This window comes from Pogona vitticeps, chromosome 3 (genome assembly GCF_051106095.1).
Source record: "Pogona vitticeps strain Pit_001003342236 chromosome 3, PviZW2.1, whole genome shotgun sequence".
NCBI lineage: Eukaryota > Metazoa > Chordata > Lepidosauria > Squamata > Agamidae > Pogona > Pogona vitticeps.
This window is the reverse complement of record NC_135785.1, coordinates 9,575,401-9,602,997: the sequence shown is the minus strand read 5'-3', so window position 1 is coordinate 9,602,997 and position 27,597 is coordinate 9,575,401. Positions and strand designations below refer to the sequence as shown.

The 27,597-nt window shown below is 45.0% G+C and overlaps 1 protein-coding gene across 17 annotated transcripts in view; it reads right to left on the bottom strand.

The window, feature by feature from the left end:
- MCF2L2 (MCF.2 cell line derived transforming sequence-like 2) overlaps nucleotides 1-27,597 on the bottom strand; it is a 277,556-nt gene that overhangs the window by 49,543 nt on the left and 200,416 nt on the right. For all 17 annotated transcript variants that reach the window (XM_072996252.2, XM_078389790.1, XM_078389785.1 and 14 more), the window contains exons 19-20: nucleotides 14,565-14,657; nucleotides 8,874-8,966 (exon numbers count right to left, since the gene is read on the bottom strand). In XM_072996252.2, the coding sequence (XP_072852353.2) occupies nucleotides 8,874-8,966; nucleotides 14,565-14,657 (186 nt within the window). The remainder of the gene's footprint in view (nucleotides 1-8,873; nucleotides 8,967-14,564; nucleotides 14,658-27,597) is intronic.

The following is a 27,597-nucleotide window of genomic DNA, read 5'->3' as shown; positions in this document are numbered from 1 at the left end:
AAGGGTGTGTGCTGGTTTGCATTTAGGTCTGATGGCTCAGAGATTGACAGAGGTTATGAACCAGGAAATATTTACATCCCTTTGAGACAGACCTCAGAGAACTTTGGTTAAATAGACACAAGGTCATCCACAGGGAAGTTAACTGTTCTCTTGTCACTTGAGACCAAAGGGTGAGACTCACACTGTCCCTGGAAAACTGAGAGCGGAGTTAGTCTCCTGCCCCTGAACTGAAAGTTATCTTCCAATCACTTGCAGGTTCACACAGAAGGGATGGTTTGGGACCTCCTGGAGGTCATGGGGGCAGAAAAATGATTTCTAGATCCCTGGCACATATCTACTCCTGCCCTAAATGGCCACTTCAAGGACAAAGGTCATTCTAGACAAAATGGCTGAACTCTATGATTACAGTGGTGCCTCGCTTAGCGATGTTAATTCGTTCCAAAAAAAATCGCTGCTAAGCGATTTCATCGCTAAGCAAAACGCGGTTTCCCATTGAAATGCATTGAAAACCGGATAATCCATTCCAATAGGAACGAATTGCCGTCCTTAAGCGAAAATCGCCATAGGAAACATCGCTAAGCGAAACGCGGTTCCCCAAATGAAATGCATTGAAACCTATTCAATGCACCTCAATGGGAAAAATACAACAATAAATTAAAAGAGTCAGAACAAAGTCTAATTTGGTTAACAAAGGGTTTATTAAGTGCACTTTATGATTTCAAACATTTTAAACAGTAAACTCTAACTTTATAAATAACAGGAAAACATTTAAAAAACAGCAAACATGAGGCTGTTTAAACCATCGTTAAGCAAAACAGGGGACCTAAAATGTAATTGCTATGCAAAGCATGGTCCCAACCATCGCTAAGCGAAAACGGCCATAGGGACCATAGTTAAACGAAGTGCAAAAACACTCCGGAAAAGTCGTCGCTAAGCGATTTCGTTGTTAAACGGAGCAATCACTAAGAGAGGCACCACTGCATATAACTTTGCCAACCAATTATTCCACGATGGAGTAAAACTAGTGTTTTTGTATAACCAGGGATACATTTATTTATATGTATACAGACCTGTATATTTCAAATATATTGAATTAATAATAGAGCTTTTGAGCATGAAAAATGATCCCATGAACATCTATATTTTCAGGGCTTGGGCCCTGGATACCTGAAGGACTGCCTCCTTCCATATGAACCTACCCGGCAGTTAAGATCTAGCCAGGGGGCCCTTTTGAAAGAGCCGTCCCTTAAGGAGGTAAGAGGGACGGCTTGTAGACAAAGGGCCTTTTCAGCAGCTGCCCCCAGACTATGGAATGCCCTCCCGACTGAGATTCGTCTGGCGCCAACACTGATGACATTTCGGCGCCAGGTCAAAACCTTCCTGTTCCACAAGGCTTTTAATTGAAATAATATTAGCTGTGGGTCCGATGGCAATTTTATATATATTTTAATTGTATTTTAATTGTTACAAATTTTTATTGTATTTTAAATGTTGTAAGCCGCCCAGAGACCTTTGGGTAGTGTGGGCGGCATATAAATAAAATAAAATAAAATAACATAAAATAAATTTAGAGGTAGTGTGCTTAGAACAATTGCTGGAAACAAATAACAAGAGGATGACTCCCCCTTGCTTGGTTCCTAAGCTTTCTGAAAGCACTTGCCAGCTATTTAAGTGATCTTATATGTAGAAATCTCAGGGCGCGCTACAGCCAATAAAAACAACTTTAAAACAATAGAAAACTATTTGACAGGAAAAACCAAACAAAAACAAAATAAAGGACAAAAACATGCCTCCCAATGTGCCAATGTCAAACTACCGTTACTGGGGACTCAAAAGTTGAGTGAAAGGCCGAGTTTTAACTTGATGTTGAAATGAGGCCAATATCAATGCCAATGTTTACTGGTTAAACTGTTTACTGGAAGGGGATCGTTGTTGGTTTTTGGGGAGAGGACATCCTACGTCAGCACTACAGGTCCATCTTGAAGCAGTCTACTTTGTTCTGAAAAGCCTCTTATCTTTATTACAATCTATTTTATTTCTCATTTGAGTGATCCTTCCGCTCACACTGACTGATGCGGCTTCTGTGGTGAAAAAAATCCGGGCAGGTCTTTGCATTGCTTCAGTTTGTGTCACGTTTGACTAATGACACTTCCTTCCTCCCCCCCTCCTTCTCCACCTTTTCCTCCGGCTATCATTCAGTGAGTTGTGGGGACTTTCCATTTTTTGTTCTTAAAAAAATAATAATAACTAACATAGCACAATAGCAATGCACCGAGCCTATATGGTATATATAATATCTCCCATGTATCTCATTTATCTAGAATAGCACTGCATCAACAGGGAAACATATTAAGACAGATTTAAACAGTAGAATAGATTAAAATAAAGGAGAGCGGGTTCTCTGTCATCCCTTTCAATGCTACAATACACCCAATACCTCACAAGGTTGTCACCTCAGATAACATTGCCCACAGCTCTATTTGGGCGCAAACTAACCGTCTACACAGCCTATGGAACAGGATAATCAGGATAGCTCTGAACCACGACCAGAAACGATAGCCCTGGTGCTGTGCCATGGAAAAGCAGGACAGCTCTAAAAAGGGGTGATATGGATCACTCTAAGTCAAAACGTAAGTGGACACCATAATTTGATTCCAACCAAATAGCACCAAAAGTGATCCAGAGAGCAAGCAATATGCCCATCTGGACATGCTCTCAGTTAGTTTACAAGCGCCTCCCCTGGAAGTCAGAAGGGCTAGTAGAGCACACTTTCCCCCTTTGGAAAGAGACTACACCCACACTTCTTATTCCAAGAAAATAAAACCGCCACCCTTTCTCAAAGAACTATATTGAGGTAGGAATTCTAGTTCTAGCTCATTGAGGTGGAGATGTAGGAAGCCATGGTTGCCCCCCCATCTCGGAGAGAAAAAGCATGATATCTCAAAACTCAGCAATAAAAGGTCAAGAAGAAAAGGAAATGGCATAAGCTGCAGCTAGCCATTCTGACATCCAGGTTGGTTGGTTTTCTGTTTTGCCCAATTGGTTATGCTTGGGTCCTGTGAAATTGACACACATGGGAGGAAACACCTGGGGCTGGGCACATGACAACAATTGACTCGGGCTGCCTGGTGTTTCCTGCCGAAGGCAGTGCATTTCTGCAGTGTGTGAGTTTGCCTCTTGCCAGCAGCAAAATTTTGGACCCTCTGGGGGCTTGATACCATTGACAAAAGCCCCTACAGTTGTATCAGATTCTCCTTTAAAGAAAAAAGAAAAAAAAAAGATTTAAATGTTTGCATACACACAAGGAGCACAGTGCCAGGGGAGCATGTTCTTCTCCTCCCCTGCCAGAACACTGTTTATGTTGGGTTGGATGTGCAATCGATTAATTGGAATAAATTCCGCATCTGTGAATGCCCCGTCTGCTTTTTTAAAGAGAATTAAAACAAATAACAAAAACACAAGTACTGGGCTTGCTGAAAAGATGATGCCCACCCAGTTGACTCTTTGTCCACTCATCACTGCCCCTCACTTGCTCACCCACCCACCTACCCAGCGACCCTTCAGGGATCTCTCCCACCCTCACCCCTTTCCCTCTTGTCCTCCTCTCCCTCTCTTTCCATTTTCCCCACGGCCCTACACTTTGATCCACCTGATAGGACATGGAGACGGTGGTGGGGAGCCCGAGGCAGTGGCTACAAAGGTGAGGATGCGTATACCGACAGAAAAGTTTCAGACTTCGGCTCAAGTCCATGTGACTTCAGCTCAAATCCAAAAAATATTGGATCCCTCTGCCACTTGATTCCAACAGTGGGAACAAACTCTAAATTCCAGTGCCCTGGATCAAAGCTCTAGCTATATGCCACCAGCACCCCACGGCCCAGTTACATCAGTGAGCTGTTGACAATAAGAACTCTAATTTCAGTATATTGGGGTCTGCGGTTCCAGTGCTCAAATGCTAAATTCTAAAGAATTTTTTTTCTAAATACCTGGATTGACAAAGGGCTCGGCCTAGATGGGTCTGTAAGCTGCTGGTAGGAAAGTGCAACGGATAAAAGAGTAGGCAGAACTACAGAAGTGTGACAATGTAAATATGGCGCATATATATATATCTTTATGAATATCGCCTGTAAACAGTGTGAATGGGCCCATTATTATGAGAATGGGTGTGATTATAATACAGTGAAGGAAGAAAATATTTTCAATTTCTATGGAATTCTGTAAGCTTTCACTTGCAAACTACTTGCAAATCTACAGTTACGACAAATCTTTATTTGCAAAATGTATAAAAGAAGCAGCAACACCGGAGATCCACAATGCTCTTTGGTATGACTTGGAATAAAGAGTTCTGTCTGACATAAAACATGTTCTTCTGCTTTGCGAAGGCTTGTCGGGCCACTGTGGGGAAGAAAGGGCATTAAAGGTCACAAGCCCGTCTGTGAACTTCCTACCAGCTCACAATGCCCCTGGAAATTCTTTTTTTTTTCTACCTCCAGTTTGTGCTGTCGTCAGCGTAAGACAGACCACCAAGGTAAAATTATGTGACCTTTCACTCCCTGTTTCTGGCAAACCAGTCCCTCGCTGACCTTTGGATAGAATGAGGTTGGGTTTCAGAAGGGAGAAGAGTTGCCTTTTCAATGAAGCTGAACAGAATGCCTTTTCCGCCCCCACTGGAAGTCATCTGACAAAGTAGGTTTATTGTCATTTTTTTATTTTTTTATTTTTTTGAGATCTGTATAATCTTATCACTAGCTATAATTGACTTCTTACTTCTGAGCAGCTGGTCTGGAGTATACAATATCAACTTTGGCTTGCATGCCAAAATGAAAAAGTCAAAGCAGTGACACACTGACTCTGCTTTGGGCGTTGGGACAAGCTGTATTGTATCGTTACAGGATGAAACCTGCACCATACACTTCCCGCTACTTTGGAAAACTGCTTTTTAAAACTAGGATCCATCCGAATGCAACACCTGCAGCCATGCCAGCTAGAAGATTCTCAGAGTTCCTACCCAGAAAAAGCAACTTTTCGAATCTGTGCTCCCTCCTCCTTTCATCTCATGGACAATTGATTAACTGTAAAGGGAGAAAGCGTTTGGGGACATCCCGTAGATCCCTGTGTAAGATCTTGCTGGTCAGTAAGAGACCTTGTCTAACATTGGTAAAAACCCAGAGGCAGGACAAGGGAGCTTCTTTGTCATGGGCCCTATGAGGTCAAGAGGCTGATAAGAAAAGAAGTAGCAGAATTCAAAAGTATGCTGCCATCAAGAGCATTAAGGTGATGATGGATCAGTAAATGAAACAGGACCCAGAGCATGACCAGCAATTGGAAAAGTGGCATCAGACAGGAGGCACAGCTAATATCCATGCAAGCTGGAGGATTCTGGGAGCTGTAGTCCAGAAAAACAAACTCTTTCCCACGCCCTGGGTTTAGCCAGGCTGTCCTGGAAGTATTTGTACTTTGCAAAGGTCAGGAAGGCCACTTGGTTGCTAGGATTGCACTGCCTTGTTCAGCAACAGGGCGGGAGCACCAGGTGTATCATTGAATGCCAAGACTCCCTCTTCACACCCTCTTTGTCCATAAGCGCCACGTTTTTCTCCACGTCTTATACCACCACCCCTTCATGGTGTTCTGGCAATGTTCTCAAGTTGTTTGTTTCAAAGCCACTCCAAAGTATGGCTAAGTGGGTGCAGAACTGGTCAAACTTGCTTTTGTCCCAGTGAATGCCGTAGCTTTGCCCAAAGATTTTACTGGCCTGAGATCTAATCTTACCTCTGTTTACTGGTAGCATGGGAGGAAAAACAGGCACATAGAAAATCAGAAGAGTAAAGCTGAAATCTCCTCCTAGTTGTGTTTTTCCAGGTTTTGCAAGGTTATGACTAATTCAAGGCTCTCTTTGCAACTAATCACACTTTGCAAAGAACACAGCGAAGACTGGGTGTTTCAGAGCTGGCTGAAAAAGCCTGAGCCTGCTTGGTCGCCCTTTTCAGAAAATTGGGTATTTTAGGAGGAAGATACTATAGGACTGTCAGGCAGAACCCAGGGCATTTTTCGATTTTTGGGAGGAGGGGAGGCTTGTGATCTCTAGGGGGATAAGGTGCTGATTTTTAATATATTTTGGGCTGCTAGAGAACTTTTTTCTCTTGCAAAAAAAGCAAGAAAAAAATTGAGGCTGTGAATGTTGCAAGAGATGCACCCTTCTGAAGACCAGGGATGTGTATGTGTGGGTCCCAAAATCTGGAAGTTGCTCACTTCTGGATGATATGGAAGGAGCAGGAGTAGAACTATTGCCACATCTTAAATGTTGACTACAGCTTAAACACATGAATCATTTATTTCATTATATACTCAGTGTTTGAAGGAAGGAAATGTCTTGCTCTTGCTTTACGTTGGTCCAATTAGTTCAGAAGTGTTAATTTTGATTGGCAGTTTATTCCTTACTTCCTTTGCCCCAGTTCTGGGCTCTGAAACCTGGGTTCACAAGGCGAACTTTGTACTTTGCTGTTTGTGGCATGTAACGCCAAAAACAGATTCAAAGCAACAAGGCATAACACACCCCTCAGTCATTAAGGGAAAGCCTATCTGAAGATAATGGTCTTTGCTTGTGGTGTGACAGCAAAGATGAAGTCAGCCTGGCCTCCAGTGGGAGAGAGTTCCAGAGTCTGAGTTTGGGAATCACTACAATGACATGGGAACCTTTGAAGAATTCTTATCCCTCAGCTGGCACATCTCTTTTCAGAGTATCCCAGGGAATCACTTCATACATGGAATTGCATGGTTATCTAGTTACACTCCCTTTGTGTGCTAGGACCGGTGTGGTGTGTATTAGAATGATAGGATAGAAGTTGGGAGGGCCCATTTCTAGTTTCCACTGATGATGCATGAAACTCACTGGGTGACCTGAGACAATTCCCTCTCTCTGCCTGACTTGCTCGTTGTGATGATAAACCAGAGAGGAAGAGAGCCATGTATCTCATACGAAGAAAAGTGAAATGCCGCTGTAACCACTCAACTGATAAATAAAGAAGAGGACCAAATCCAACCTAAACATCAATAGTGGTCATCATGCATTGAAAGGCAAATGACAAATCTTATTCTCTTATTTCTATTATCAATTTATCAGCTTCTAATCTCAAACCCCTACTCCCTAGAGGGTCAACACTCTGTTTCCTGATAAGAATAAAGGCATTAATGTGGGCTTACCAGTATTCCTCAACTCTCTAAATAAGAACGTGCAGGTTTATGGAATGACTGATGGTTCCACTGTAATCTTTTGTCTGCCAAGCTCCAAACTTTTTTATTTACCCAGACATTTGAATGGGCTTCTCTGATCTATTTATTAGGCTTACTCATCTTCCTTGATCATGTCACATTGGTGATAGGGGTTCACATTGCACCCAGGGATCCCTTCTTATCACACTTTTCTACACCCCTCCCTGATGCCTACAAGGATGAAAGGCAGTTTAAAGACATTGTAAGGGAGAAATAATTACAAACTGACTTGAGAATAAGCCCTCTTTAACTCAACAGGACTCAATACACTGGATTGCGCTGTCAGTGCCTCCATCTTTGATTTGACTGTGCGTATTTTAAGCTAGTGGAGGCAGGTTGTCAGGCTACCCCCAGCCAGACCACACCTGATCATCTCCTTGACCGGACTGCAAACCCCGTCTGCTTAACTCCCTGCCTTATCCGCTCTGTGTTAAGTGTTTGTGAAAGAATGAGGAGTGCGGAGGGAAAAAACTGTTAAAATAAATGAGTGGAATAAATCAGTTCTCCATCTTTGAAAGCAGGCACAGAGGAAAGCAAGAATGAAAAGCAGAATTTTTTAATTTGAGAGTATGGTGGATTTTCTGGGGTTTTTTGGTTGCATTGTGGAGTGAATGAATGGGTAAAGATGGGACAATGTCTGAGTGAATGCCTTCTTGGGTAAGTGAATCCCTGTTTGCCTGTCTGTGTGTGAATACATATCCATGTCTCTGTTAATATCCCCCATTTACTCTTAGGTCTGCTTGTTACTCCTGACTCCTTCCCTAAGCGATGACTGTGCCTTCCACCCCATTAACCACAATGGGCAGCTGTCGCTCCTAGCCATAGCCCTTTCCTTTTGTAGAAATAAAAAGCGAGCCGTGCAGTCATTACAAAATACAAATGCAAGAGTAGGTGATACCTTTATAGACGACTAAAAAAAAAGCCCCATCATACAACCTGGAGATTTCATGGACCACTCCCTTTGTCAGGCATGGACCAGTGTAAAGCACTGACAGTCCAAAATTTCATGGCAAGATGAATTTCGCCAGGCACGTCTTTCTTAGATGTAGGTCAGGAAAGACGCAGGTGGCATGAGGACTGTGGTTTTAAAGTTGCAGCTAAGGCAGCTGTGGATTGGACATCACATCCCAGTTCATCAAACAAAGAGGCACCGACCTTGGATACACATTTCTGCTTGGCGAGGGAGTGAGGGTGGGGTCTCCCATCTGGGAATTGGGGGTGATCATTTAGCAAACTCACTAGGATTAATCAGTCAGGGTCAGAAACACGTCCATTTCAAAGAGAGGCCAAATGGGAGGGTGTGCATGGATTGTGCCTCTTTCTTAGAAGAACCAAGGTGTGACATCCAATCCACACAGCTGCCTCAGCTGCAACCACAGCCCGAATGCAGTCTGGATCTGTCCTGATTTACATCCAAGAAAGACGTGCCTGGTGAAAGCCCTCTTGCCATGAACGTTTCGACTTTTAGGTTTTACGCACTGGTACACACCTAACGAAAGCTTGCAGGGTGTATGACGGTTTTTTTAGTGCTCTATAAAACTACAGTATGGCCAACACTTCCCTTTGTCTTTTGTAGAAAGTGAATTTTTATATTCGTTGACTACCTTTAAAAGCAGCTGGTACTTGGTAATCCTCTGGACTGGCTTTAAGAGATAAGCATCAAGGGAAAGTTTATGGTCCAATTTCCGCTGACATTCCTGGAAAAGAAGAAGGGGGGAAAGGTAGGAATGAAGTGCGTGATGGTCTGAAAAATGAACAGAGCAGGCAGGAGCCTCAAGAAGGGAAGTATAATATAATATATTTTGAAATGGAGGAACCTGTTGCTTTTAAAAGTGAACATGCTTCCAAGTTCACAAACACAAGAGATCCTCTGGCTGTTCAGAAAAGGTGGCTGCGTGCAGCCAGCAATAATAAAAATGACGTCTCTATATCTTTGAAGCACAACAAAGATTTACTGTAGCCTCTTGTGGAGCCATGTTGGGATCCCAAGAGTAAAGGACTAATTGATCCAATCTAGTTCATCATCTCCTCGCTGAATGATAAGTATAAACTTGCAGGAAAATCTCAGAATTTTGAAATAGTGCTGAACTTCATACATAAACGTCACTGATGTAGATCACAAGAACATAGTACTGTAGTACACATTCTTTTCCACCTCCGTGAATCTTTTCCAGTTGACTGGCGTTCATTGAGCCAAATCCAGTTGAGTTAAAATTATCCTGGCATAAACTGGATCCTGCACCAGAAATAATTCATTTAAACAGATTGAATGCTTTCTATCCCTCATCGCCACCATTTCCAGGTTCTGAGGCTCCCTAGAGATCCCTTTTGCCTTGGGGAAGCCTTGGGAGCCTCAGGATGGGGAAGAACTTTTTATGGTCAAAAATGGCCGCCAGACCAATACCACCAAGATTTAACAGTACTGGTAATAGTACAGGATCTTCCACCACACCTGAGCACATCTGCTGGCTCAGAGGATATGCAGGACAGACTGGGAAGTACAGAATGAATGACTGAGAGGCTTCCTCTGTATTTTCCACCTGAGACAGTTGATTAATGGTTGTTGTGGGTTTTTCGTTCTCTTTGGCCGTGTTCTGAAGGTTGTTCTTCCTGACATTTCGCCAGTCTCTGTGGCCGGCATCTTCAGAGGACAGCAACCTGTGCTCTGAAGATGCCGGCCACAGAGACTGGCGAAACGTTCAGGAAGAACAACCTTCAGAACACGGCCAAAGAGCCCGAAAAACCCAGAACCACCATTAGATCCTGGCCGTGAAAGCCTTCGCGAATATACAGTTGATTAACTCTGTCTAATATCAGAACTGGCTCTGAGAATGGGAAAATCCCATATTTGTTCTGTTTTAGTACCATGTTTGGTTAAGGTAGGTACCGATTCGGATACATACTAGGTCCTTCTATATTGCCTCAGGTGAAACGACAGAACTCAAGAGGATACAACAAGCTTCCAGCGTCCATCTTGAGGCCTTATTTTAATCCTGACAATGCAACATAGGATCAGGATTACTTTAGATTAATCTGTTTAACCCTCAGGCCCCCTTAACTTCATGAAGGATCCTGCTAGTCTTGAAAGTTCACCTGTTTGTAATAGTTTAGCACTATCCACCTTTCCTTTTCAAATTTCTGCAGGGAGCACATCGCCTCCCCCCACACCCCCATTGGCTTATAGAAAATACTCAGAATAGCCCCTTAGCACACGGTCCACAACCAGGATCCATGAAAAAGGAAAATAGTAATTTTTTTCCTTCTTATTTGATTTGCTAAACATTCATAGAAGAGTTTATTTTCTCTTTTTTGTGCAGAATACGTATTTTGTATGAAAACAGCCTTGCCTTTTGCTGAAAATGCACAATTTTTATGCCAAACGGCTTTTGTTCCTCTTGGCTTTTGCTTTGTTACTAATGTTGCAGCTGACATATAAAAAAAAGGTGCTGGCCTTTTCTGCTGTTATGCAGGAGTGAACCACCGTGGTGGACAATTTTAAAACAATGTGTTTAGATGGGTCACAACATGCTTTTTAAATCAAGGATGAGAAAAATCATGAATAGTAATTGTATCCTCACTCAAAACCGATACCTCTTATGTATCAAAGTTTAACAGAAAGATGGAGCTTCCACCCCAGCTGGCTTTTTCTAATGTTCCACATCATTTGTTTAAGGGATCAGTTGTCTCCCTAGGGAAGCGGTTTTTCATCCAATTCCAGTAAAACACATTCTGAAAGTTCAGTATCAGGATTTATGGGAACATAAAGACGAGACAAATAGTTTATTTTAAAGCACAAGTCTTTGGGGACACCCTATGAGGAAAAAAATGTGATTTAATATCCCTATTTCTATGGTATTTTCTTCCTCTTCTTTTTAGTCTTTTATAGAGTTCCATTCCACAGATATAGGTCACACTGTAATAAACATATATGCCCTTAGGCCATCTACTAGACAAGAATCCAGTTTTAATCTCTCTTTCTCTGTTTATGAAAAACTGGTGATGTGATAAAGTATCATCAGACCAAATATCACCAGATCAGTGCCAGAGGGTTCGGCTATTTCCTCCCTGTGGGTCTTACAATGTGATACCCACAGGGGGTCGATCGTCTCTCCATTGCCCTTCAACAGTTCTATGACGCTGCTGGTGGAGATCACTCAGGGATCCGGGGTGTGTTGTCACCAGTACACTGATGACACGCCGCTCTATCTCGCCTTTTCCTCTTCAGCAGCGGAAACTCGGCAGATCCCTGGTTATGGAGTGGCCCAACAGGCTGAAATTGAATCCTAACAAGATGGAGATCCTGTTGTTAGGAGGAAACTCTGATCCATTAGGAGGCCTTTCACCTGGTCTAGATGGAATCACATGTCCCCTGAAGGATGAGATCCATTGTCTTGGCATGCTCCTGGATCGAGCCCTCTCTATGGAGAATCTGATCTTGGCCGTGGCCAGGTCTATCTTTTGCCAGCTGAGTCAGATCACACACTTTCGTCCTTACCCCAATGTTTGATTTTTATTGAAAAATAAAATAGGTTCACAAAAAAGTATACAAAAAAATTGGAAGACAGACTATATATATGTAACTAATAAATAAACAGATGTAGAAGTAAAGGTAAAGGTTCCCCTTGACATTTAATCCAGTTGTGTCCAACTCTAGGGCGCGGTGCTCATCCCCATTTCCAAGCCATAGAGCCAGCGTTTGTCCGTAAACTGTTCCCGTGGTCAACTGGCCAGTGCGACTAGACACAGAACATCGTTACCTTCCCACCGAGGTGGCACCTATTTATGTACTCACATTTGTACATGCTTTAGAACCACTAGGTTGGCAGGAGCTGGGACAAGCAACGGGAGCTCACTCCGTCGCGTGGATTTGATATTATGACCTGCTGGTCTTTTGACCTTGCAGCACAGAGGCTTCTGCTGTGGTTTAACCCACAGCGCCACCATGTCCTTAAGCAAATGTATACATAGGAGTAAAAACACAGTGGGATTTGATTGTGAGTAAATCTGCTTTGATTTGCACTGTTAAGCAACTGCAGTCCTATAAATACTTCTTCCTGGGCGTAATTAAACATTGAAAATTGTTGTAAGCCACCCAGAGACCTTTGGGTAGAGTGGGCGGAATACAAGTTAGATAGATAGATAGATAGATAGATAGATAGATAGATAGATAGATAGATAGATAGATAGATAGATAGATAGATAGATAGATAGGTAGGTAGGTAGGTAGGTAGGTAGGTAGGTAGGTAGGTAGGTAGGTAGGTAGGTAGGTAGGTAGGTAGGTAGGTAGGTAGGTAGGTAGGTAGGTAGGTAGACAGACAGACAGACAGACAGACAGACAGACAGACAGACAGACAGACAGACAGATAGATAGATAGATAGATAGATAGATAGATAGATAGATAGATAGATAGATAGATAGATAGATAGATAGATAGATAGATAGATAGATAAATAAATAAATAAAATAGCCCCTTGGTGCATGTCCACAATGTAGAACTTTAAATGAGTGGGTGCAAACATAGTATTAATTATTTAATTACCCTTATAGTCTAAAGCAGGGGTGTCAAACTCAAATTCATCGGGGGCCGCATCAGCAGTTTGATCCCCATCAAAGGGCCGGTTGTATCTGTAGGTCTTACCGACCTTCGCTTTGTGACCCAACAATCAGCTGTTCCGCGGCTTCAAAATGGCCGCCGGAACAGCCGAAAGGGGCCGGGGCGCAGCGTTTTCGCGCCCTTGGTAAGCAAGGGGAGCGCGCGAAAACGCTGCAGAAGCCCTGAAATGGCTGCGTGCAATCATTTCGGGGCTTCCGGCAGTGTTTTCACACGCTCCCCTTGCTTACCAAGGGTGCGAAAACGCTGCGCCCCAGCCCCTTTCGGCTGTTCCGGTGGCCATTTTGGACCCGCCGGACAGCTGATGGCAGCCATTTTGGCACCCTCGTTGTGCGAGGGGAGGGCGCGAAAATGGCTGTCGGCCCCTGGGAAACATCGCACAACAGTGAGTATTCTATGGCATTGGAACGCATTAAATGCTGTTTAATGCGTTCCAATGCCTTTTTGTGTTCCGTAGTGCAATGTTTCCCACAGCAAAGGTTAATCTGGAACGGATTAACCTCGCTGTGCGGGGCACCACTGTACTCCCTGCAGGCACGGAGTAAATTCATTGAAAAAAAAGGGGGAGGCTCCAAGGCTGGCGGCGGCTCCGCGGGCCATCAGACGAGGTCTGGCGGGCCGGATTTGGCCCGCGGGCCTTGTGTTTGACACCCCTGGTCTAAAGACTAAAAGACTTTAAAGCAACAGATATTAAGGATGGTTTGGAACTGTGGGATGGCATTTTTTGCATCAGGATGGTGGTCCTCTTATGTTCTACACTGAATACCACTTTGAAGTTGCTCACCTATTCTAGAAAATGGAATTTTGACTCCCTGGGACCTTTACCCTTAGTCTGGAGTCAATAAATTAAAAGTGAAGAGTGGTAGGGAGAAATGATTAAAAGGATGAACAGAGAGAAAACAAGAGAAAGGTCTGGAGCAGTGGGTCAGAAATAGGTTTTTCAAAAAATCATAGAGGTATTTCCTTCCTTTCAAAGCTTAAAACAGAAAGGTGAGAGAGGTATAAAATAATGGGATTTTTTTTCCTGATAAGGGTTTATCGTAGTCACCTAATTTAAATGTTGACAGCTAGTCTGGTATAGAGGATAAAGTATGGGACTAGGACCCAGAACTGGGTTCAAATCCTTCCTTAGCCATGGAATCTGACCGCAGAGGTAAACAATTTCTTCCACAACTCACATAATTCAAAAAGCCTATTAGCGTTGCTATAATTTGGAAGCAAATTGATCTTGCGCAATAATAATTAAATTGCCAGTTATCATAAATACATTCCGTATTTAATGTTTCCTGTTTCTCACTTAAACCTAACAGTAACAGATTTTTGAACTCACTAACAGTCGACTGAGCGGCTAATTCTTTTCTACTAGCTTTTCTGAAAGAACGCATCCTCTGACACATGTTTATTTTGGAGTCTACCAACATGTGAGGCCTCGTGGAATAAAAGATGCCCTCAAGCAGGGAGGGGTCAATGTTTGAACAAGCAGGTAGGTCTGAGATGAAAACTTTCCTTTAGTAAGAGAAACATATGTAGGTGAGAAGGAAAAATTATATATATTGAAGCACTCAGCAAATTCATTCCTTCAGTGTAGTTTACAAACTCATTCTCTTGGTTGAGGAGGACAAATGTAATTCATCTGGAAGAGGAGGTGCTCTTCCGACTGTCCGAACCCTAATAAGAACCCACCTGAAAGAACAGGCTATCTCCACATTGCCTCCAAAGAGCTTCTGACCTTGGCTTGTTTTGGCAATATTTTTCATATATTTGGAGATCTTCTTTCTGCAACAATAAGTACAGTAAATATTAAACCATGTAGATCAACATAGCCAATGGAATATTTTCCTTCCCTGACAAATGAGGTAGTTAGCATAAGTACGTTCCACAATGAGACAGTTCGGAGGTACTGTAGATTAGGGAGGCTGGTTGAGGAATTCTGGGACCTGTAGTCCATAAAGTAATTTTTCCAAGCTCTGGTGGTTTCTAACTATGATTAACCAACTAGAAGCCTGTCTTAGGAAAGTCTACTTTCTTGCCACTATTTTCTCTTCCCTATAACAAACATTCTTCTTTCTCAGTTGAAATCATACAATCTGATGCTAAAACTGAAAAGCAGAGGTTTCCCTTAGCCAGCAACCGTTTTCAAAATGACTTTGTAGCATTATTTTTTTTACTTTTAGGAAGCCAGGATGGCAATATCATGGTTATCGCTGCTCTGCTTGAAGAAGCAGTTCATTTCTATGTCTGTCGTTAATGTGTTATGTCCAGCATACCGCAACGTAGGGAATTACTCTCTGTACCCCTCTAATGGTCAATTGTGATACTGCACCTTGTTAATATTTATACTTATACAGAAAACTAACCCAAACAATTCTTCCTTCTCCGATTGGGACTGGTATGTGAATGGTACAGAACTTGGGAAATTCCTGTCTACATGGCTCTAAAAATGCCCCTTGAAAAATCACAATTGAAAGTAACTAAAACGTTCCTCATTACTTCTAAAAATTAACTTTGACAAAAATGATTATCTTACTTCTGAAATGTAACTAACACTCTCGTTATCCCCAAAAGTAACTCTTTACAAATAACTATGTTTCTTGCAGGTAGTTATGTCCTCACTCTGCTCTTGAGGCAGAATCAAAGGCAAAACTTCACATCAAATAAAAATGTCAAAGCCTATAAATTGTAGTTGTCTTGTAAATCCTCTTGTAAATCAGTGTACCAGCTGCAGCGAAATAAAGTTTGTGGTGAGGTGGAGGCCCTGTTCACTAGAAAGTTAAACACCAGAACTGAATAAACACCTTGGGCAGGGCTGTTTTTATGCTCCGGTCTCATAGGTCAGACGACAACGGGCAGAAAATCAGCTCTGCAGGCCACTGTGAAATGCAGAAGAGGAAAAAGCAACACCCGATTTTGGAAGGGAAAAAAAAACATGAACTCTTCTCTTGAGGCAGTAGCTGAGAATAAAAGCCAGAAGATGGGCATGTTCCCCTCTGCTAACATAAATACAACTGCCAGTAAAACTGGGCCAGTGAGCCAGAAATCCCCCCTTGGAATGGTAAGTAATGGCAGCAAACCGTTAAACACTCTGGAAAGTCAGCAATACAAGCAGGCTTCTGTCTGACTCTTAATCTCAGCTTCCGCCTCCAGAGAAGCAACAGCTTTTGGAGCTGAAGTGTCTCCTTTTGAGTAAACTTTGGCTATGTCAAGAAAAACAGCTACCTGGCCCACCCCACTCTTCACACTCCAGGATATTAAAAACGGGACCACCAAAGGATGTCAGAAGAATGAACATCAGGAACCGAGCTTTCTCAATTGTGGTACCCACACCTCTGAGAATAAACTAACAATACTGTAGAGGTTTGGCAGGTGACTCCCCTCTCGGCTTTTAAGAAGTCAATTGAAATGGAATGGCTTAAAGCTGCTTTTTTATTACTGCTAGCCCCTGCGTAGTTCAACATCATTTTGAATTGCTTGCTTATCTCAAGATGGGTTTGGCCAGTTCAATGGGTTTGCTGACTGATGGATTTTATTGGTGGATGATATGTGTCTGTAGACAGCATTGTGTTGTTTTCTATTGCCCAGAGAGTGCTTTGGACTATAGGGTGGTATACAGTAAGTTGAAATAAATGAGTAAATAGCTAAGAATCGAGAGAATTGCGTTGATTTGCATCTCTGGAAAAGCACGGCGATTCTTCGCTCTTCTTGAAAACAAGGACTGGATTATGGGCTAAGGTAGCATGGAGGCTTCGCTTTATTGGCCTCCACCGATTGGAGTTTGGAACACTGCCTTTTTGGACTACAACTCCCAGAATCCCCCAGCTAGCATGACCATGACCGGTCTAAAAAGGATACTTTCCTGAACTCTTGACAGAATACTTTCCAGTGTCAAAGAAGCTGAAGGCCAGCAACAATAGATTGTTTGTCCTGGGAGCGGCAACAGTATTATTCATTTTATGAGGTATCAAGTTAACAGGGTGTTTCGTTTTATAAAATTACATCCCGTCACCCATGGTGGAAATAGCTGCCTATTTTCTGCTTGCCAGACAAAGACCCTGCACTAGGGTTTTAAATAGGTGGCACACAAAAATTAACGGCCTGTTTAAAGCAAAAATTAACAGTTGGTTTGTTTTAGGACTCTAAACAACCTATCATGTTCCTCCATGCCCAACAGACCACAAAAGTAACCAAAGCAACAGGAAAATAAGACCGAGGAGCAACACAAATGCCAGCTGGATCATCGGCAGGCTCCCAGAGGCATGCATGTTTGCTGACATTACATTAATCATTTTAACTTCACCGAGGGAAAAAAAATCATTTTCTCTTCTAGTATTCTTCAAAACTATTTTGCTGGCTCTCTTGAGCTTAACATGTTGGTCTGAAATCTTCCAAAAGTAACTGCCATGGCTATACGAACATTACTACACCACCCTTGTCAGCAACTTAATTCAATTTAGTGCTTTTAGGGGTAATGTTGTTGTGAGGCTCCCAAAGTGGAAGCCATGGTTGGAGTGCCGCTGCTCCCGAAGAATAACAGCCAGACCCAGACTTCCCCCCCACCATCCCCACCGCGACGGGAGGAGAAAGGAGTGGAAACCCCTGATTGGGGGGCAGAGTGCGGCGGAACCCTTACCCTGAGCAAGGGGGTAGATACCCGGGACCTAGAAGAGGAAGTGAAGGGGTTAAAGATTACCCGCGAAACGGGACGGATTCAGGCGGGAAAGAGAGGGCAGGAGATAGAAGCTGGGATGGGGGATATAAGGGGAAGACCGAAGGATATTCCAGGCGGTTGGGAGTGGGTCTGGAGGGAGGACCCCTGGACCCACAAGTGGGAGCAGGTCAGAGTACCCCATGAGGAGGCAGAAAGACGTCGCCAACTGGGGCTGAAACCGCGCCCGTCTTACTGGGGTGAGACGGAGGCGAAAGAGTGGCGCAGGAAACTGCGGGAGGAGCGAGAGGCGGTTGCCAGAGAATTGGAACGCAAGCGCCAATGGCACATCGCCGAGTTGAGGAAGCTGGGGGGTTACCCGGCCCCTGGGGCTTCACAGTAGAAGACGGATCCTCTTGGGACGGCTGGAGTGGAGACGAGGAGACCCTACCCTTGATTTCCCTGGAAGAAGAAGTGAACCCTGGGCCAGGGCCTGTGCCGCCTTCAACAGGACCCTGGAACCCAGAGAACTCTAACCCATTTGTACATAGTTTGTGGACTCCTTCCAAGCCGAACCTTGGACTCCAAACGTCCCTGAACCCTTTCATGGGTATAGTTACCGATGATGTTAAAGTTGAAATAAATACGTTGCCGTTTGATATTCCTCAAGAGTCTCGTCCGTTTGTTGGAGAAAAGACAGCCCACACATATGAACCCTCACATATTGGCGCCCAACGCGGGGGGCTGTCAGCCCCTCAAGAAACGGATGGATGGATACGACAAATAACAGAAGGTCAAGAGGCACTGATGAGACAACTGGCGGACCAGCAGAAACTAATCATAGATCAACTAAGTAGAACACAAATAGGACTATCCGCCAAGGCAGCAGCAACGGAAGGAAGAGGGGCCATCGCACACCGGCCACCAATCAAACTCCAAAAGATGGGTCCCCAAGACGATCCGGCGGCGTTCCTGAACATATTTGAACGTGTGGCGGTGTCAGCGCAATGGCCAAAGGACCAGTGGGCCCTTATCGTGACGCCCTACCTGACGGGCTTACCCCAAGAAATAGTGGACACGTTAGACCCCGAAGACGCGGGAGATTACGAAAAGGTCAAGACGGCAATCCTTAATACGCTGAATCTGAATGAGGAAGCCTATCGCAGACGATTTAGGGAGCTACGACTGAAGCCGGGCACACACCCACGAACGGTGGCGCAAAAGATGAGAGTGAACGCCACGAGATGGGTACAACCGAAGGGAAAAACGGCGGAACAGGTGCTAGAGTTAATGATACTGGAGCAATTAGTATCAACGCTGAGCCCCGGACCCAGGAACTGGGTGGTGAAACACAAACCGACGTCGGTAGAAGGCGCTGTTACGCTACTGGAAGACTATCTAGGAGCGGAAGATCCATGGTTAAACCGCCCTGCGGCAGGGGGAGAGAAACCCCGGAGCAAAGACAAGATGGCGGAGGCAGCGATCACAGGAGCTCCACGAGGGACCCAGATGACGACTCCTAAAAAACAAGGCCCCGACCGCATCGAGTACGTGAATACAACGGGGTCGCGAATCCCCCGCCCGACGATCACGACGGACCCGGCAAAGAGCAAGCTAGCGCCCACCTGGAACCAGGCGAAGGAAAAGATGACCGCCTGCTTCGGCTGCGGCCAGTTCGGCCACATCCGGAAGTTCTGCCCAGCAGAAGAATATGCATGGGCCAACATTTACGCGAACGCCGCTAAGGTGGGTGAGAAGTTCCATCCCGGGTGGGTGGTAACAGCCGAGGTCAACGGCCAGAGAAAAAGGGCCTTAATAGACACTGGGTGCACCCGATCGTTGGTACGAGAACTAGAGGGACCGAGACTAGGGGAGACGGTGGTAGTAAGGTGCATCCACGGGGACGCCAAGGAATATGATACGGCCAGGGCAAACGTGACTATCGGAACTCAGGAGGCAACCTTGGAGGTGGGAGTTGTCCCTGGCTTAACCCGCGAGATGCTGTTGGGCAGGGACTGGCCAGGCCTAGAGGATTTGGCGCGACGAGCAGAAGACGGATTGGTTGGTGAAAGAGGCAAGGGAGAAGGGGAAGGAGAAGTAATGCAGTTGTCCAGAGATCAAGTAAGGGGCCTGCAACAAGACGATCCTTCCCTGGAGTCATGTTTCCAAAAAGCCAACCCAGAGGGAGAGACCCCGGTGAATGGGGAAGGGTTTGAGGTGCGACGGGGACTGCTGTACCAAATACGCCGAGGGGAACAGGGGGAGGAGTCAACCCTGGTAGTCCCAGACCACTTGAGGAGCTGGGTGATGCATTGGGCCCACGATTTGCCAGTGGCTGGACATTTGGCCACACAGAAAACTTTGGCCCGCATCCGCCAAAGGTTTTTCTGGCCGGACATGGTGAAGCACGTCGAAGAATACTGTAAATCATGCCCAAAATGCCAGCTAACACAACCCAAAACCGGCCCAGGGGCGGGCCTGGTACCTATGCCGTTGGTGGATAGACCCTTTGATCGAATTGCCATGGACATTGTTGGGCCCCTGACCAAATCTGAAGGGGGGCATCAATACGTGTTGGTGATAATTGACTATGCTACACGATACCCGGAGGCCCTCCCGTTGAGGTCAACCACGGCAAAAGTATTGGCTAAAGAACTATTGGGGGTATTTTCGAGGGTGGGGTTCCCGAAGGAGGTACTAACGGACCAGGGGACCAATTTCATGAGTTTAACGTTCAAGCAAATGTGGGAACTATTAGGGGTCAAACCCCTCCGGACTTCCATTTACCATCCCCAGGCCAATGGCTTGGTGGAAAGGTTCAATCGGACTCTGAAGGGAATGTTGAGAAAGGTGGCGATGGAACATCCCAAAAAATGGCACATGTTTGTTAACCCTCTAATGTTTGCAGTGCGAGAAGCCCCTCAATCCTCAACGGGTTTCTCGCCATTTGAATTGTTGTATGGGAGAAAGCCAAGGGGAGTGCTGGACCTAATCCGCGAAAAGTGGGAGGAAGGAGAAGATGCATCACGGAATGCCCTGCAGCAAATAGTAGAGATGAGGAACAATTTGAAATTAGCCTGGGAGGTGGCCCAGGAAAATCTAGCCCAAACTCAGGGGAAACAGAAAGAGCGCTATGATAGAAAGGTGAAGCCTAGGGAATTTGAGAAAGGGCAGAGAGTATTGGTGTTGTTACCTACCGAAACTTCCAAATTTCTGGCAAAATGGCATGGGCCTTATGAAGTGTTAAAGCGGATCAGTGAGGTGGACTACGAAGTAGAAACCCCAGATAGGAAAAGAAAAAGGCAGGTTTTTCATGTGAACCTACTAAAAGCGTGGGTAGACCGTGAATGCTTCTTCGATGGGGAAACGGATGAGGAACTGGGACCTGAGGTGGGGCAGATGCGGGAAGAAGAAGACATTACTGTGGGCGAACTCCTGAACCCCGCCCAAAAAGGGCAAGCCCTCTCCCTGAAAGCTGAATTTCCACAGGTGTTTTCCAAGGTCCCGGGCCAAACGAATCTGGTAGAGCACACCATTGAAACCGATCCCGGAGTGGTGGTAAGGGAGAATGGTAGAACGTGGCCCCATCACGTAAAGGCTCTAATGGAAAAGGAAGTAGAAGACATGTTGAACATTGGAGTGATAGAACCCGCCAAGGGCCCATGGCGCAGCTTCCCGGTCATTGTACCCAAACCTGATGGGTCTTTAAGGTTCTGTGTGGATTTTCGAAAAGTCAATGCGGTTTCCAAATTTGATGCGTACCCCATGCCCAAGGTGGGGGACCTGCTGGATAAATTAGGGAACGCCAGATACCTGAGTTCAATCGATTTAACTAAGGGATATTGGCAAATTCCCGTAAGGGCTCAGGATCGTGAGAAAACAGCCTTCTGTACCCCCAAGGGGCTCTTCCAATTTGTTAAGATGCCATTCGGGCTACACGGGGCAGCCGCGACCTTTCAGAGGCTTATGGATCAGCTGTTAGAATCTCAGAGGGAGTGGGCGGCGGCATACATAGATGACATCATTGTTTTCAGCGCCAGTTGGGAAGAACACTTAACTCATTTAAGGAGAGTACTTAATGAGTTGAAAAAGGCCGGGTTAACCGTCAACCCCAAAAAATGCAGAATTGGTTTAGATAAAGTAGAGTATCTGGGTTTCAAAGTAGGTCAGGGGGAGGTGCAACCGCAAGAAGAGAAGGTGACAAAGATTTCACAATGGTATAGGCCTCGGACAAAAAGGGAAGTACAGCAGTTTTTGGGCCTGATTGGTTATTACAGGCAGTTTATACCCCAGTTCGCATCTATAGCTGCTCCTCTCACCGACCTTACCAGGAAGGGGGCTTCGGTTAAGGTAAAATGGGGCACAGCCCAAGAAAGGGCCTTCGAGACCTTGAAGGGGATAATATGCGAACTACCCATCAGGTTCTCCCCCGATTTCAACTGCCCCTTTGTCCTATTCACCGACGCCTCGGATCGGGGTCTGGGGGCGGTGTTGTCCCAGGTGAGGGAGGGCAACGAATATCCTATTCTCTATCTGAGTCGAAAGTTGAAACCTCGGGAGGAAAAATATGCAGTTATAGAAAAGGAGGCGTTAGCCATAAGATGGGCCACTCACGCCTTGAAATATTATCTCCAAGGGGCCCCATTCACCTTAGTGACAGATCATGCCCCTCTCCAATGGTTGAACCGTATGAAGGAGACTAACCCTAGACTCACCCGATGGTATCTAGCCTTGCAACCCTATTCGTTCAAGGTCCAGTATCGCAAGGGTAAAGAACACTCTAACGTAGATTATTTTTCCCGGCAGGGTCCGTGGGCGCGGAGCGAGGAGGAGCGAGCGGCACTCTCGGATGGGGGGGTATGTGAGGCTCCCAAAGTGGAAGCCATGGTTGGAGTGCCGCTGCTCCCGAAGAATAACAGCCAGACCCAGACTTCCCCCCCACCATCCCCACCGCGACGGGAGGAGAAAGGAGTGGAAACCCCTGATTGGGGGGCAGAGTGCGGCGGAACCCTTACCCTGAGCAAGGGGGTAGATACCCGGGACCTAGAAGAGGAAGTGAAGGGGTTAAAGATTACCCGCGAAACGGGACGGATTCAGGCGGGAAAGAGAGGGGAGGAGATAGAAGCTGGGATGGGGGATATAAGGGGAAGACCGAAGGATATTCCAGGCGGTTGGGAGTGGGTCTGGAGGGAGGACCCCTGGACCCACAAGTGGGAGCAGGTCAGAGTACCCCATGAGGAGGCAGAAAGACGTCGCCAACTGGGGCTGAAACCGCGCCCGTCTTACTGGGGTGAGACGGAGGCGAAAGAGTGGCGCAGGAAACTGCGGGAGGAGCGAGAGGCGGTTGCCAGAGAATTGGAACGCAAGCGCCAATGGCACATCGCCGAGTTGAGGAAGCTGGGGGGTTACCCGGCCCCTGGGGCTTCACAGTAGAAGACGGATCCTCTTGGGACGGCTGGAGTGGAGACGAGGAGACCCTACCCTTGATTTCCCTGGAAGAAGAAGTGAACCCTGGGCCAGGGCCTGTGCCGCCTTCAACAGGACCCTGGAACCCAGAGAACTCTAACCCATTTGTACATAGTTTGTGGACTCCTTCCAAGCCGAACCTTGGACTCCAAACGTCCCTGAACCCTTTCATGGGTATAGTTACCGATGATGTTAAAGTTGAAATAAATACGTTGCCGTTTGATATTCCTCAAGAGTCTCGTCCGTTTGTTGGAGAAAAGACAGCCCACACATATGAACCCTCACAGTTGTATAATGGTTAGCCTGCCAAATATGATTCCAGGAAGCCCAGACTGAAATCCTTCCTGAGTCATGTAGCTACCTTGGTGACCTTTGTTTTTTTACCGAACAGGGAATCATATCTATCTATCTATCTATCTATCTATCTATCTATCTATCTATCTATCTATCTATCTATCTATCTATCTATCTATCTATCTATCTATCTATCTATCTATCTATCTATCTATCTATCTATCTATCTATCTTTATTTATTTATTTATTTATTTATTTATTTATTTATTTAACTTGTATGCCGCCCACTCTACCCAAAGGTCTCTGGGCAGCTTACAACAATTAAAATACAATAAAAAGATAAAACAATTAAAACACAATTAAAATAGATACTCTAAAAATTGCCATCAGGACCCACATTTGATATTATTTCAATTAAAATTATTTCTGGAACAGGAAGGTTTTGACCTGGTGCCAAAATGTCATCAGCATCGGGGCCGGACGAATCTCAGTTGGGATGGCATTCCATAGTCTGGGGGCAGCAGCCGAAAAGGCCCCTTGTCTACAAGCCATCCCTCTTACCTTCTTTAGGGACGGCTCTTTATGGTGCTCTTAGCCCAAGTGCAGTGGGACTTAATTACTGTAATTAACTAATAAAAATGGGTAATTAACTAATAAAAAAACAGGAAAAGCTGTTTAACAGCAGTTCTTTCTCTGGACAATGTTGTTGACCAGCAAGGAGAGAAAATACTTTTTGCACAGGTACAAGGGCACGCTTGTCTGGCTTACGCCAGTTGTTTCAGAAGCAGCCCTTCATCCAAATAGTAAACAGAGCACACCCTGAACTGTAAATGGTTCTGGAGCCATTTCTCACACAAAAACTTACCGTATACTTAATTGTTCAAACTTAATTGCAAAACAGAAAGCTGTGGGGATTCAGAGATGCCAGGGAGTTGCTTTGTTGTCATTCAAAACAAACTGGTTTGGAGAGCGGGACAACCAAGAAACAAACTAATAACATAGTTCCTGTAATTGCAGGATACAGTCTCACATCCTACTGGTGTTTCATGTAAGGTTTGTGTAACTTGTTGTGGCTCAGTAATGAAGTACTGGGACATCTCTCAGTCGCATGCCTGGTCAAACTCCCAGTTGCGCAACCGAGATGCACCTACGTCTCTCACCAAGTAGCTGTGGCAAATTAGGCAGACCTTACACAAACACCAGTTACATTCTGGACGGAAACAGTTCTTTAAATGGGATACAACGAGGGTTGTTCATAATTTTTCCCTTGACAGGGTTCCTGCACCAGTCGTCGTCAGCAGCAACAGCACCATGACGGGCTTAACTCACATACTTTCCTCCAACTTCATGAATATACAGTTACTGTGGAAGGAAGCAGAGCTTCACCAGCTGAATTTGTGCCTGCCAAGCAGCCCAGATACAACAAGCAAGCTTACGAGACAACCTAATAAACAAAATTGAAGACGGAAGCACAAAGTCCAGAAAGAATGCAAAAAGGGAAACAAGTCAAAACAAGGGAAAGGGACTGCTTGCTAATCATCTTGGGCAATGCTCCTCTTTGTAGAATGAGGGCCAGGAGTCATCCATGAGAGGTCAGGCCTTCTTCATGGTGGCACCATCTCTGTGGAATCAGTTCCCAATCAGCTCCCTTCTTCATGGTGGCACCTGGCCTACTCCCTTCTAACGCCTAGAAACCATCTCAAAATGTTGAGGCCTTCCAGCATGACCCTGCTTGACTTAATGTCTCATGTCACACAGATAATATGCCTCTTGGTGCCCTTTGTTTTATTTCTTCGATGGCTTATTTATAATTTTATTGCTCCACATCTGTTTATTCTATCCAAGCCTGCTTATGTTATCGCACCCAGAATATTGCATCAGCATACAAATTAAATAAATGAATAAGTTCTAAGAAGCAAAATGTGAAAATCCATGAAAATGTATTGCAGTGGGTTTTTTTCCAAGCATGGTACCAGTAGACCTTCTTAGACATCCTTCAGTCTTGAGAGACTATGGTAACGTGCTCTGTATCGAGTACTTGGAACAGCATCTAGTGTGGCTGAGGAGGCCAATTCAAGAGTGACAGTCCCTTCCACAATGGACAAATACAATCTGTCCCCTGTCCAGCTCCCTGATTTGGCTGCTTCCGGGACTGCCTCTTTGCCTCGGCCTGCTGGACAAGGGTCTCTTCAGATTGGGAGAGGTCCTGATGCATCGCCTCCCTCCAGGCTGAAAGCTCAGATGTCAAGGTTTCCCATCTTTTGAGGTCCATTCCTAAGGCCTTTAAATCCCACTTGCAGATCTCCTTGTATCGCAGCTGTGGTCTCCCTCTGGGGCGATTTCCCTGCACTAATTCTCCGTACAGGAGATCCTTTGGAATCCGACCATCAGCTATTCTCACTACATGCCCAAACCAACAAAGACGTCGCTGTTTCAGTAATGTATACATGCTGAAAATTCCAGCTTGTTCTAGGACTACTCTGTTTCGAACTTTGTCCTGCCAGGTGATACAACCCACTTGCGCAACCAAGATGCACCTATGTCTGTCATCAAGTAGCTGTGGCAGATTAGGCAGACCATACACAAACACCAGTGGACTATTAACATACAATTTTATTTATTTGTTTGTTTGTTAACAGTTTTACAAGCTTACATGCCAGATGCCTTCCTGAATAAAAAGATCTTTTCCATCTGGGTGGCGAGCACAAGAATGGGGACAAACATTGCTTTTTGTAATCAGGCAGCTTCAGAGTATAGCAGCAACCACAGAGAAAAATGAGCTGTCATGCCTAAGCGAAACCATCATCCAGGTAGGGAGTTCCCAGTTGGTAAATGCCTGAGTCAGCCAGCCTGCCCACATAGTTTCATACTCCATTTCTAGCTTCCATGAATGGGAACATCCTCAGCAGAATGGATGCCTGCGTTCTGCTGAATTAGCAGGAATACGCTAGAATGATCTCACTTCAATGAAACAGCTGTTCTATACCATTCTGCGTTGATCTTGTTTTGTTTTCCTGTCAGGCTGGCCTGTTTAAAACATGAGGATCCCCCTTTTTCACATTTTGCTATTTATTTCTCAGCACAGACTAGAGAAAATAAGAGAGGAGAAGAAGATGGAAGTGGAGGAAGATGGAAGGATGACAGTATAAAACTGACATCATGCAGCCAACAGGGTTGCCAACAAGAAAAAAAAAGGATCTCGGTCTGATCCTGTAACCTAATCTGTTTGAATGGAAAGTTACAAAAAGACAGAGCTTTTGGCTCCAGACATAGAGATGGGGAATGTTGTTTTTTGGACTACAATTCCCAGGTCCCCACAGCAAGCATATCATTAGCATTCTAGCTGATGGGGAAGCTGTGGTCTGAAAAAGAAACAAATGGGGGGAACTAGATGGGCTTTGTAGTATGATTTTAGCTACCTTGTTGGCATGGGAGATACCACGAGAGGTTTCCTTGTCATGATACTATACACCTGATCCTGCTATACCATCTGAAATGATCCATGATTAGCAGTCTTTCCATGTCACAGCAAAACTGGCAAGAAGTTGTGAGAAAATAGAGGGTGTTACACTATTCTTTCTTGCCTGAATTTCCATCCCAGCATGTTTCCTCATAGCGATGGATGAACCTGCAGTGGGTTCCTCCCTTCCTTCAGACATGATCCTCCTTCCCCTTGTCTGTTCTACTTTCAGTACCCAGTGCGTCTCCGCTGCTGATTAACCATCCAGGATGTTCAAGTGAATGTTTTTATCAGATCCTTTTTCACCTACTTTCAAAATCATACTCTCCAGTCTTGCAGTGGATTTATCTGGCACTGAACTTTTTCCTTTTTTTTTCTGTCCAAGGTTCTGGACTTAATCTGATGATATACACTGCCCCGTGTTACTGACAGCCTCTTTATCACTCTCCAATAGTTCCACCTCCACATCACTTGTTGGGTATAGCAGTGTATCATTAGGGTGGCAGGTGATTACAGTAACGTGGCAGCTCCTAACGCAGACCTGGGCAAAGTGCGGCCCGAGGGCCACATACGGACCGCGAGCCGCTCCTGTCCAGCCCACCGGTCATTGCTCAAGTCTGGTGTTCAAGTCCAAGACAGACTGGATTTCTCTCACTGAATAAGTTGAACATCAAAACCATTTATAGCTTTTTTTCCCCTAAAGTTGATCAGTTGCTTATCTTTAACATACCGTAAAAAAAAACTCTTCAGTATTTGCGAAGATTAACAAGTTTAAAATAAAAACAATGATAACATCACTTTTTCATTTTATTTTTAAGTAAAGTTGGTTCGGCCCCCGAACACAGTTCAGATT